Source organism: Lissotriton vulgaris, chromosome 3_1 (genome assembly GCF_964263255.1).
Source record: "Lissotriton vulgaris chromosome 3_1, aLisVul1.2, whole genome shotgun sequence".
In the NCBI taxonomy this organism is placed as follows: Eukaryota; Metazoa; Chordata; class Amphibia; order Caudata; family Salamandridae; genus Lissotriton; species Lissotriton vulgaris.
The window spans coordinates 83,504,692-83,518,415 of record NC_141689.1 but is presented as its reverse complement, the minus strand read 5'-3'; the positions used below and the strand labels follow the sequence as shown (position 1 = coordinate 83,518,415).

General features: G+C 50.0%; 1 protein-coding gene across 1 annotated transcript in view; it reads left to right on the top strand.

The window, feature by feature from the left end:
- Nucleotides 1–223: 223 nt before the first annotated feature.
- Nucleotides 224–13,724, top strand: part of LOC147725993 (uncharacterized) — a 273,904-nt gene continuing 260,403 nt past the window's right edge. Inside the window, exon 1 of the mRNA XM_086960111.1 lies at nucleotides 224–348. Within this exon, the coding sequence (XP_086816237.1) occupies nucleotides 262–348 (87 nt within the window). The 5' untranslated portion in view covers nucleotides 224–261. The remainder of the gene's footprint in view (nucleotides 349–13,724) is intronic.

The following is a 13,724-nucleotide window of genomic DNA, read 5'->3' as shown; positions in this document are numbered from 1 at the left end:
TACCTCGTGACTGGAAACACTTTGAAGAAAAAGTGCAATGATCCGGACCCAACACTAGAAGGCGGACTATGCACAGCATGTGAATCTACAGCTCTGCATGCCAAGAACAGATGCTTACTGGGTAAGTAATATTATCCTTTCACCAATATTTTCTTAATTGTACTCCAGTTGATGTTTTGTATGATTCTGTGTAATTTTTGTCAATTTATTGTTTTTTGACAGGCAATTCTGCATCTTGATAGCGCAAAAAATGCTAGAGCAATGTATAACTTCTTACTGAACTATCCATGTAATCTTGCGAACACTACATTGAAATGCACCCTATCGCCAAAGAGAAAACCTTTGCCAGTAAGTCACTTTTTTGGAATTACTAGTTTGACTTAATCTCTTAGTCTGTTTGTATTGAGCTTATCATTTTAAGCCTACATCATTGCTATTTCGACTTGCACTGCCGGAAATGTGTTGTGAGCAGTTTTACATATTCGTAGCGTGTTGGCTGTAAATACACATGCTATTCATACGCCTGCCATCTACTGTTCCGGCACAGACCTTGCAAGTTGTTTTTCTCAAGGAAGTTTTAGGGTTGGCAGCATGTCCATTTTCTCCCCTCCCCCCCCTGAAGCATTGCACGTCAGTCTTTTTTCTCTTCCAGGGGATAGTCAGTAGTCATAAGCACTGAATAGTCCCGCCCCTGTGCAGGTACCAGGAACATATATGAAAATACATTTTTGTGTCTATGCATGTATATGTATGTATTGTAGGAAAATACCCCTTTTTGCTTGGTTGCCTCCCACTATTTGCATGGTTGCCTCACTTTTTGCCTGATTTTGATTCTCTTTGAGTAACCCTGGGTACCCTGCCAACCAGGTACCCAGTGTGAGAAGGTGGCCTGATATGCAGTGGTCACTATTCTAGTGCCCACTATGTATCAGTCCAGCAACCCTTATTGATGATTGGTTGTAAGTCAACCTTATAGACCAGCTATCCTAGTAGCATGGATACGAGCAGTCTAAGGCTAAAGACTCGAGAGGGCGTGTTAAGCCAGCTGTTTACCACACATATACCCCTTGAATACCCAGTGAAAGGACACCACACAAGTGTTATGAAAATAAACAGTTATTTATTAAAGATCACAACAGCCCTGTACTCTTTATGAGGACAGGGTACTAAGCACAAACCAAAACTCTTACAAAAATACTTAAGTTAGCACAGTATATACAAATGCCCGAGGGGCACGGAAAACCATATACTCTAAAAGTGGAATGTGAAATTCCTAGCAGGTAAGTACAGTACTAATAGCTTTTGGAATCGCTAGGACTTGACTAGGGAATCGTTAGATTACGACTAGGAGGCCTAGGGGGCTCGGGTGCAGTGTGTGCACTCTCACGCGAGATGCGGACAAAAGTCTATGGTAGCTAGGAAATAGAAAGTTAGTGTTCTCGGGCGAACCCGACCTGGTAGGGAGAAAACGAAAGTAGATTCTGACCCTTGGATAGTGAGGCTATGCTGGGGCACCGAAATGCCGAAGTTACCTAGCCCAGGGGCTGCAGCTGCATAGGTCTGAAAAGACGTCGGGAATCCTCGTAGACGGACCAGGAGCCGGAAGAAAAGATGCTGGCCGGTGACCAGTGAAGAAAGTTCAGTTGGATCCAAGCCTGGATCTCGAAGATGGATGACACCTGAAAGCAGAGGGGACCAAGTTCGAGACTACTAGCCAGTAGTCAGTGGGCACCAGGAGGGCACCGGATGGTAGCCACCTCGACAAGGTGAGTGGGTGACGCTTGACTCGAAGATCTCACGGACCAGGAGGCGTTGTCGGCGACCAGGATGGAGGATCGAGCTGTCCCATGAAGATAGAAGCTGTCGGCGTCGCTGGACCCAGGATTGGGCAACAAAGCCTTGGCAAATTCAAGCCCACGCGGTGGACCTAAAATGGCGTCTGGAGTGGACCAGGAGGGTCCGGGGTGCCTCTCTTGAAAAAGGAAGCAAGGGCCAGCCTGGAGCAACCAGACCAGCAGAAGAGTTGTTGTCGGGCGTCGTTCGGAAGGCCACAAGCCAGCCGGCTAGTAGCCAAACAACACGGTGCACAGCAAACAGCAGAAGGGCCCCACGCCGATCGTGGAGATGCAGGGAGGCTGACCTTAGGTGCTGGAGCTGCGCAGGGTCGGGGCTTCTCGGACCCCAAAGCACTCACCAGTGGAGGACACGGTGGGCTTGCAGTAAAGATGTCGTGCAGTCTTGGCGATCGTCGGTCCCTCGAGGTCTCGTCGCACTCACGGTTCTCAGCTTGGCTGTAGAGGTGAGTAGAGGTCAGAGGTGCCAGGGAAGCCGGGTCTCGTCGAGCTGGGTCGTCGGATTCGTGATGAAGGACTTGCAGCAGACCGCAGTGTTCTTTAGGATGGTGCCTGCGGATGCAGGGTGACTACTCCTTAGCCACAAGGGAGAATCTTGAAGAAGAAATCGTGAAGTCCTTTCGAAGAAAGTGGTATCTTGATTCCAAAGATGATCTAATTTGAACAGGGGGCCCGCTCCTATCTTTATACTAAAAAAGGGGGCTGACCCGGTGACTAGGTCCTGCCTATGGGTGGGACCAGGAGGGGGGTGGTTACACCCCTCTCTGCTGCCGGACTTCCCCAGGCCAGGGGCTGGTGTGCCCCTGGAACTGGTTCTGACTGGCCTATGCGTAGTGAGCACCGGGGTGCCACTCAGCAGTCACCTTCCTGAAAAGCCCTGCCTACCCAGGATACACAAAACCATGTCTGGGACGGTGCTAGCACCGCCCCGGACAGGAAACCCTTTGTCCAGGCCTCCCTCGCTGGAAGGACTCCCAGCAGCAGGAGGTCAGACTCGTGTCTGTGGTGGCAGCATCCATTTTGTGGAGCTGAGGCTTCAGTTAACTTTAACCGGGGTTCACAGTTACATACATGTCGTGTCCCTCTAGAAGGGTGGAATGCTAACCCCGTCGCCAGAATTGGCGAGGGGTTAGTATTCCAATTCGTATGACACCTTACTCGACATGTTTTGATAAAGCAATACCAAAGTTAGCATTTAACCGCGAGGATTATAATGCACTTAAGAGTATATGGTATGCGATATCATGGAACAGCTATTAGGACTTGGTTCCGCAAGCTGCAGACAGGCTCAGCTCATGCCAGAGCACCATCTCACACGATTCCAAGCACTCTGCCTTCAGGATTGTCAAGGCCTGCCATAGGAGTGACTGATAGGAATCTGTGTGTCCATTTTGGGGTTAGGTATAGGTATACTACACCTACAGCAAAGGGTGATTACACGACTTTGCCCCAGCTGTCATGCAGCCAGTTGTGTCAAATTTAGGAGGCCAGCCAGGGGTGGCATAATACATGCTGCAGCCCCTGGCAGCCCTGGGTACACCTATGCCCTGAGTTACAGGGTCTGATAAGGTGGCCCAGTACCAATTGGTAGATGCACCTAGGGTACATGAGGTAATTTAGAAAGAGAACAGCCAGGCTGTGGGTCTGATTGGCAGGCCCACAGCCAGAGAAAGTCGTAAACCAGTGAAACAAAAGCAAAAAATCTGGGTGATCATAGGATTGCAGACCCTACTCTCCTACATGACCCCCCCCCAAACTTTGGGACAATAAGCTAACCTTGACCAGGTGAGTCTTCTTGTTCTAAGTGGAAATATCTGGAGAGCCCATCGGCATTGCCATGATCAGTACCAGGTCTATGTTCCACTGTAAAGTCCATCCCCTGTAGGGAAATGGACCACCTAAGCAGTTTGGGGTTTTCACCCTTCATCTGATTTAGCCACAAGAGGGGCTTATGGTCGGTCTGAATCTTGAAGTGAGTGCCAAACAAGTATGGCCTCAGCTTCTTCAGGGCCCAAACCACAGCAAAGGCCTCCCTCTCAATAGCTGACCAATTCTTCTCTCTGGGGGTCAGCCTTCTGCTTATAAAAGCAATGGGCTGATCCTGACCATCAAAATTCAGTTGAGAAAGAACAGCTCCCACACCCAACTCAGAAGCATCTGTTTGGACAATGAATGGTTTGGAGTAGTCTGGACTCTTAAGGATAGGTGCTGTGCACATGGCCTGCTTTAGGTCATCGAATGCTTTTTGACAGCCTGCTGTCCACTGAACCTTTTTTGGCATTTTCTTACTTGTCAGTTCATTTAATGGTGTCACAATGGAACCATAGTTCCTGACAAACTTTCTGTAGTATCCAGTCAGGCCCAAGAAAGCTCGAACCTGAGTCTGGGTGGTTGGAGGAGCCCAGTCCCTGATTGACTGTATTTTGCTCTCCAGTGGCTGAACCTGGCCTCCACCTACAAGGTGGCCCAGGTATACAACCTGTGTCTGCCCTATCTGGCACTTGGTGGCCTTGATAGTGAGGCCTGCTGCTTGCAGAGCCTCTAACACTTTCCTCAGGTGGACCAGGTGATCCTCCCAGGTGGAGCTAAAGACAGCAATATCATCTAGATATGCTGCACAGAAGTCATCCAGCCCAGTAAGGACTTGATTCACCAACCTTTGGAAGGTGGCAGGTGCATTTTTCAGACCAAAGGGCATTACCACAAATTGATAATGCCCACCAGGGGTTGAAAATGCTGTCTTGGGCTTGGCATCCTCAGCTAACCTGATTTGCCAATACCCAGCTGTTAAGTCAAATGTACTTAAGTAGTTGGCAGAAGCCAATCTATCTATAAGTTCATCTGCCCTTGGTATTGGGTGGGCATCAGTCTTAGTGACTGCATTGAGACCCCTGTAGTCTACGCAAAACCTCATCTCTCTCTTACCATCTTGGGTGTGAGGCTTTGGCACTAGAACTACTGGACTAGCCCAGGGGCTATCTGAGGGTTCAATGACTCCCAACTCCAACATTTTCTGCACTTCAGTTTTTATGCAGTCTCTAACATGATCAGGCTGCCTGTAGATTTTACTCTTGACAGGTAGGCTGTCACCAGTGTCAACCTCATGGGTGCACCAATTGGTCTGACTGGGTGTCAGAGAGAACATACGTCTGAAAGACTGAAGAACCTGTTTACAGTCTTTCTGCTGATGTTCAGAGAGGCTGCCACAAAAGACAACACCATCTACTGACCCATCATCAGGATTCTGAGTGAGCAGGTCTGGGAGAGGGTCACTCTCCTCCTCCTGTCCCTCATCTATGGCCATGAGCAAGCTCATGTCCTTCCTGTCGACATATGCTTTGAGCCTGTTGACATGGAGTACCCTGTGGGGACTCCTGGGAGTTCCAAGGTCCACCAGGTAGGTGACCTCTCCCTTTTGCTCAAGAATTGTGTGGGGCCCAGACCATTTGTCTTTGAGTGCTGCTGGGGCCACTGGCTCCAACACCCACACCTTCTGTCCAGGCTGGTAAACAGTCAGGACAGCCTTTTGGTCATGCCAAGCTTTTTGAAGTTCTTGACTGGCCTTAAGGTTTTCAGATGCCTTCTCCATATACTCAGCCATCCTGGAGCGGAGACCAAGTACATAGTCCATTATGTTGGTTGCAGGCTTTTTGAGAGGTCTCTCCCATCCTTCCTTCACCAAACACAAGGGGCCTCTCACAGGATGCCCATACAAAAGTTCAAAAGGGCTGTAGCCAACCCCCTTTTGTGGGACCTCTCTGTAAGCAAACAGAAGGCAGGGCATCAGGACATCCCATCTACGCCTGAGTGTTTCAGGTAGTCCATGAATCATCCCTTTTAGGGTCCTGTTGAACCTTTCAACAAGCCCATTGCATTGTGGGTGATAGGGTGTAGTGAATTTGTAATTGACACCACACTCCTTCCACATAGCAGTTAAGTAGCTTGACATGAAGTTTGCACCTCTGTCAGAGACAACCTCCTTAGGGAAGCCCACTCTGGAGAACACTCCAACTAGGGCCCTTGCCACCACAGGTGCTGTGGTGGTCCTAAGTGGAATAGCTTCAGGATACCTGGTGGCATGATCCACTACCACCAGTATAAACTTGTGCCCTGATGCTGTCTGGGGTTCCATTGGACCAACAATGTCAATCCCCACTCTTTCAAAGGGCACCCCCACCACAGGCATTGGTATAAGGGGGGCCTTTGTTGTGCCACCTGACTTACCACTGGCTTGGCAAGTGACACAGGAGCGACAAAACTCCTTGGTATCCTCATTCATGTGAGGCCAGTGAAAGTGTGAGACAAGTCTGTCCCAAGTCTTTGTCTGGCCTAAGTGACCTGCTAAGGGAATCTCATGGGCCAAGGTAAGTAGGAAACCTCTCTGAGACAAGGGTACAACCAGCCTCCTGGTCATGCCAGGCTTGGGGTCTCTTGACTCAGTGTACAGGAGTCCATCTTCCCAGTATACCTTGTGGGTACCTGTGGCGTTCCCAGCAGCCTCAGCAGCAGCCTGCTGTCTGAGGGGTTCAAGAGAAGGGCAGTCTAACTGGTCCTTCCCCAGGTCTTCCCTTGAGGGTCCCCCTGAGCCCAAGAATTCAACTTGATCAAGTTCAAACTCCCTAGGCTCAGTTTCCCTCAATTCCTGTAGGTCAGCCTCCTCTGAGACCTGATCCACAACCTGGGGCAAGGGGGAAGGCACAGCCTTAACCCTACTGCTCTTTTTCTTGGAAGGTGTCTGGTCCATTGTTCCAGGATCCAGCACCTGTTCAGTGGGGCATCTTCTGGCCTGTGACCTGGTCACAGCAAACACATGTGCTGGCAAGCCTAACATCTCCAGATGAGTCCTCTGCTCCACTTCTGACCATTGTGATGACTCCAAATCATTGCCCAACAAACAATCCACTGGGAGGTCTGAACTAACTACAACCTTCTTTTGGCCAGTTACCCCTCCCCAGGAGAAAGCTACAATTGCCATACTATGATTGGTAGTGACATTGCTTGCATTGGTCACCAGGAATTCTGTACCTGGCATGATCTGTCCAGGGTCCACAAAGCTAGGTGTCACCATTGTGACACTGGCACAAGTGTCCCTATAGGCCTGAGCCATTTTTCCATTGATAAAAGGTGTCTGTCTGTATTTGCCCAAAGTATTGGGACTGATGTCAGGGGATATATCCATATCCCCTGTACTGACAAGGACAGCTTGAGTAAGGGTGCCAACTAAGTTGTCACTCCCCTCAGAACCCAGGGTTAACCCTACTAAACCCTTGGGAGGTGCACTACCACTGCTGGCTGTACTAGGGGGCACAGGTGCCTTAGGGGCTGCAGTGGCAGGAGTCTGCCCTCCTCCTTTCTTGGTGCACTCACTAAACCAGTGAGTTTTACTTTTGCAGTATTGGCACCACCTTTTAGATTGGCCTTCTTTCTTCTTTTGGGGAGCCTGACCCCCACCCTCTTTGGGTTGTTGGGGACCTGTCGAAGACTTCTGGTCATTTTGTTCCCCTTTTGAATCCTTACCCTTCTGGTCTGCTTTCTTCTGACCACCTTGATTCTGGCCCTGGTTCTGTTTAACTCTTGTTCTAACCCATCTGTCTGCCTTCTTTCCCAATTTTTGGGGAGAGGTCAGATCTGAGTCAACAAGATGCTGATGCAACAACTGGTTCTGACAATTGTTTAAAATTTGTTCTCTCATCATCAAATTGTACAATCCTTTATAATCAGTAACCTTACTGCCCAGCAACCAGCCCTCAAAAGCCTTAGTGGCACAATCTACAAAGTCAGCCCAATCTTGAGACTGAGTTTTCTGGGTATCCCTGAACAGCACCCTGTACTGCTCAGTGGTTAGGCCAAACCCTTCAACCAGTGCATTCTTCAAGACTTGGTAATCATTAGCATCCTCTACCCTTGTGGTGAGGAGCTTGTCTCTTCCTTTACCCTCAAAGGAGAGCCACAAGATAGCTGCCCACTGACTTGGGGGAACACCTTGCACAGTGCAGGCCCTCTCCAAAGCAGTAATCCATTTGTGGATGTCATCCCCTTGTTTAAAGGGGGGCACTATCTTACCAAGGTGTTTTGTATCAAAACTCCTTTCCCTATTGCTAGGTACAATGCTGCCACCAGTGGGGACTGCCCCACTCAATTGTTGCTCTCTAGCAAAGGCAAGCCTTTCTTTGGCCAGGGCAAGTTCTTCCCTTTCAATCCTCAGATTGGCTGCCTTTTCCTTAGCTTCATACACTCTCCTCTGGGGAGATGTCATTCCCCTTTGAGAGGAACGTTGAGAGCCATTGGTATGAAGGGATCTGTTAGAGCCTCTAGATAGAGACCTAACTCGTCCATTCCCAATGTTAAGCTGACCTGAGAGTGGCCCCAGGGCTCCCCTAGAGTCCCTCTCATGTCTGCTTAAGTTGGTCCGGGTTAGTCTAACGACTTCTACCTGTCCCTGGTCTGCCTCACCCCTAGACTCCAAGTCATCATCCTCATCATCAGCATCATCTGCTTCCTGAAGGGGATGGTCTTGGCTATCAAAGGGACCCCGTAGGGAGGGCATGTTGCCTTCTGAAGTAGAAGGGTCTGGGTTACCAGCCCTCCTTGCATCATGAGTCTCTAAGAGACCAATCAGAAAAGCAGTTGTGGGGTTAGACCCCTGCTTAATCTTCCTAGAGGTACATACTTGACGTAACTCCTGGAAGCTAAGCACAGCATATCTTGAAGGTATGACCTGTGGAGGGTCAACTGACACAAGGGGAGACTCAGTGTTTCCTCCTTTGTCTGACATGCTGATTCTAGTGTGGTGTAAGTGATGCACCTACCTACACTATGTGTTACCTACTGATCCCTTGCTAGAGTTGCAGCCAAGGTGTGCTAAGCCTTGAGGAGCTACAACAGCTGGTTCAGTAGAACTCAGAGTATTCTAAGCTTTAGTTATATGTACCTAACAGTACTTATGTGATCTTTCAACAAGATATTCTTAGGATACGTGTGGTAAAACAACAGCAAGCTCAAATCCCAACCGCTGCTCACCAATGTGAGAAGGTGGCCTGATATGCAGTGGTCACTATTCTAGTGCCCACTATGTATCAGTCCAGCAACCCTTATTGATGATTGGTTGTAAGTCAACCTTATAGACCAGCTATCCTAGTAGCATGGATACGAGCAGTCTAAGGCTAAAGACTCGAGAGGGCGTGTTAAGCCAGCTGTTTACCACACATATACCCCTTGAATACCCAGTGAAAGGACACCACACAAGTGTTATGAAAATAAACAGTTATTTATTAAAGATCACAACAGCCCTGTACTCTTTATGAGGACAGGGTACTAAGCACAAACCAAAACTCTTACAAAAATACTTAAGTTAGCACAGTATATACAAATGCCCGAGGGGCACGGAAAACCATATACTCTAAAAGTGGAATGTGAAATTCCTAGCAGGTAAGTACAGTACTAATAGCTTTTGGAATCGCTAGGACTTGACTAGGGAATCGTTAGATTACGACTAGGAGGCCTAGGGGGCTCGGGTGCAGTGTGTGCACTCTCACGCGAGATGCGGACAAAAGTCTATGGTAGCTAGTGTGAGAAGGTGGCCTGATATGCAGTGGTCACTATTCTAGTGCCCACTATGTATCAGTCCAGCAACCCTTATTGATGATTGGTTGTAAGTCAACCTTATAGACCAGCTATCCTAGTAGCATGGATACGAGCAGTCTAAGGCTAAAGACTCGAGAGGGCGTGTTAAGCCAGCTGTTTACCACACATATACCCCTTGAATACCCAGTGAAAGGACACCACACAAGTGTTATGAAAAATAAACAGTTATTTATTAAAGATCACAACAGCCCTGTACTCTTTATGAGGACAGGGTACTAAGCACAAACCAAAACTCTTACAAAAATACTTAAGTTAGCACAGTATATACAAATGCCCGAGGGGCACGGAAAACCATATACTCTGAAAGTGGAATGCGAAATTCCTAGCAGGTAAGTACAGTACTAATAGCTTTTGGAATCGCTAGGACTTGACTAGGGAATCGTTAGATTACTTCTAGGAGGCCTAGGGGACTCGGGTGCAGTGTGTGCACTCTCACGCGAGATGCGGGACAAAAGTCTATGGTAGCTAGGAATTAGAAAGTTAGTGTTCTCGGGCGAACCCGACCTGGTAGGGAGAAAACGAAAGTAGATTCTGACCCTTGGATAGTGAGGCTATGCTGGGGCACCGAAATGCCGAAGTTACCTAGCCCAGGGGCTGCAGCTGCATAGGTCTGAAAAGACGTCGGGAATCCTCGTAGACGGACCAGGAGCCGGAAGAAAAGATGCTGGCCGGTGACCAGTGAAGAAAGTTCAGTCGGATCCAAGCCTGGATCTTGAAGATAGATGACACCTGAAAGCAGAGGGGACCAAGTTCGAGACTACTAGCCAGTAGTCAGTGGGCACCAGGAGGGCACCGGATGGTAGCCACCTCGACTAGGTGAGTGGGTGACGCTTGACTCGAAGATCTCACGGACCAGGAGGCGTTGTCGGCGACCAGGATGGAGGATCGAGCTGTCCCACGAAGATAGAAGCTGTCGGCGTCGCTGGACCCAGGATTGGGCAACAAAGCCTTGGCAAATTCAAGCCCACGCGGTGGACCTAAAATGGCGTCTGGAGTGGACCAGGAGGGTCCGGGGTGCCTCTCTTGAACAAGGAAGCAAGGGCCAGCCTGGAGCAACCAGACCAGCAGTCGTGAAGTCGTTGGGCGTCGTTCAGAAGGCCACAAGCCAGCCGGCTAGTAGCCAAACAACGCGGTGCACAGCAAACAGCAAAAGGGCCCCACGCAGATCGTGGAGATGCAGGGGGGCTGATCTTGGGTGCTGGAGCTGCGCAGGGTCGGGGCTTCTCGGACCCCAAAGCACTCACCAGTGGAGGACACGGTGGGCTTGCAGTAAAGATGTCGTGCAGTCTTGGCGATCGTCGGTCCCTTAAGGTCTCGTCGCACTCACGGTTCTCAGCTTGGCTGTAGAGGTGAGTAGAGGTCAGAGGTGCCAGGGAAGCCGGGTCTCGTCGAGCTGGGTCGTCGGATTCGTGATGAAGGACTGGCAGCAGACCGCAGTGTTCTTTAGGATGGTGCCCGCTTGATGCAGGGTGACTACTCCTTAGCCACAAGGGAGAATCTTGAAGAAGAAATCGTGAAGTCCTTTCGAAGAAAGTGGTATCTTGATTCCAAAGATGATCTAATTTTAACAGGGGGCCCGCTCCTATCTTTATACTAAAAAAGGGGGCTGACCCGGTGACTAGGTCCTGCCTATGGGTGGGACCAGGAGGGGGGTGGTTACACCCCTCTCCCCTGCCGGACTTCCCCAGGCCAGGGGCTGGTGTGCCCCTGGAACTGGTTCTGACTGGCCTATGCGTAGTGAGCACCGGGGTGCCACTCAGCAGTCACCTTCCTGAAAAGCCCTGCCTACCCAGGATACACAAAACCCTGTCTGGGACGGTGCTAGCACCGCCCCTGACAGGAAACCCTTTGTCCAGGCTCCCCTCACTGGAAGGACTCCCAGCTGCAGGGGGTCAGACTCGTGTCTGTGGTGGCAGCATCCATTTTGTGGAGCTGAGGCTTCAGTTAACTTTAACCGGGGTTCACAGTTACATACATGTCGTGTCCCTCTAGAAGGGTGGAATGCTAACCCCGTCGCCAGCATTGGCGAGGGGTTAGTATTCCAATTCGTATGACACCTTACTCGACATGTTTTGATAAAGCAATACCAAAGTTAGCATTTAACCGCGAGGATTATAATGCACTTAAGAGTATATGGTATGCGATATCATGGAACAGCTATTAGGACTTGGTTCCGCAAGCTGCAGACAGGCTCAGCTCATGCCAGAGCACCATCTCACACGATTCCAAGCACTCTGCCTTCAGGATTGTCAAGGCCTGCCATAGGAGTGACTGATAGGAATCTGTGTGTCCATTTTAGGGTTAGGTATAGGTATACTACACCTACAGCAAAGGGTGATTACACGACTTTGCCCCAGCTGTCATGCAGCCAGTTGTGTCAAATTTAGGAGGCCAGCCAGGGGTGGCATAATACATGCTGCAGCCCCTGGCAGCCCTGGGTACACCTATGCCCTGAGTTACAGGGTCTGATAAGGTGGCCCAGTACCAATTGGAAATGTACCTAGGGTACATGGAATCCATTTTAAAGAGAGAGCAGTAGGCCTGGGGTCCTGATTGGCAGGGTCCCAGGTCGACTATGTCCAAAACCAGCTAAAACACAGGGCAAAAAGTTGGGGGCAACCATAGTCAGGATGTACCTTCCTACACAACCCCCCCCCAAACGAAAGGAGATAAGGCTATCCTTGCCCAGGTAAGCCTCTATTACCTAAGTGGCCATATAAGGAAGGACCAGCTCTGGCTTGGTTTCCCCCTGTGTCATGGTCCACTAGGCAACCCCTCACCCTAAGGGTATCTGAGGGTCTCCACCATAGGGAATCTCTGTTTCTGGTGTGTCTTGGGAAAGAAGAAGGCTGATGCTGGGTTGGAGTACTGAAGTGAGGCTCCTCTACCTTTGGGCTCAACTTCCTCCAATCACCATCCATCATGTGTGCCTTTCTTTCTTTAGCTGAGATGCACTGAGCTCTCAGGGTCAGCCTCTGGCTACCTAAAGCTGGAGGCTGAGTCCCTCTGTTTGGCTTACTGGAGGTACAGGTCAGGTCTGGGGTTTTTAGGCCCCATGTTTGGCTGTGCCCACCAGTGTCCAGCTGTGGGAGTTCCCTAACTACTTTTAAGGGGGATCCCTCAGGAGTCTGTTCTATTTTCACTTGGCTAGGTTTACCAGCTTCAGTGATCCTAATCTGTTGATTAAGGGGTTCTTTTGGACAGGGGGCCCTTTTGGGTCCACCACTGGCCTCCCTGACCTCCACAGCCCTGGGCTGACTGAGGCAGGGTAGAGAGGTGCAGGTTACCTGCTCCAGACTGGGTCCCACCTGGGAAGGGTCCACTGCCATCAGGGGCTCTGCCAGGCTAGGCCTGACTACCTCTGGGGCAGTTCCTTCAACAGGGGTAGAGTCAGTTCCCTGAGGAGGCTGGCTCTCACCTAGTGTCTGGGAGGGGGAAGACTCTTCTTCCTCCTCAATGCTCTCTGTTTGAGTGGAGTGATCCATTGTTTCAGGCTTCACAACCTCACTATCTGTTTGAGTAGAGGCTGAGACCATTTCAACCTTTTCAGGAGGGCACTCAGTCTGTGTTTGGGCTGTGACTGTCACAGCCCTCCTATCCTGTTCTGGAAAGTCTGTCTGAGCCTGGGCAGTGGCTACCACTGCCCTTCCAACCTTTTCAGGGAGGAATGGTGCTTGGACTGGGGCTGTATCTATTACTGCCCCACTAACCTGTCTGGATAGGCCTATCATTCTGGAGTGAGTTTCTTGCTCCACCTCAGCCCATGCTGAGAGTTCCAGGTCATTCCCCAGTAAGCAATCTACAGGTAGGTTATCTGTCACTGCCACTCTCATGGGCCCTGTGACATTACCCCAACTGAGCTTGACTACTGCCATGGGATGCCTTCTCTTCACTCCATGAATGTCTGTCACCTGATAAGTAAAACCAGGGGTCAGTTGAGCAGAGGGGACCAGATGGTCACTCACCATGGTGAGGCTGGCCCCTGTGTCTCTGAATGCCTCAACTTTCCGACCATTCACTAAAACTTCTTGTCTATACTTTCCCAAAATGTGGGGTCCAGTAGTGAAGTTGGCAAACCCCATGCCAGTCTCACAGACAAGAGTGTGGTCAGGGAACCTGGCTAGGCCATAGTCCTCCTGATTGCCCAAAGTAATGCCCACCACATTCTTGGGGGCACTCCCACCACCTGGGGGATTACCACTAGTGGTAACAGGAGGTTTAGGAGTA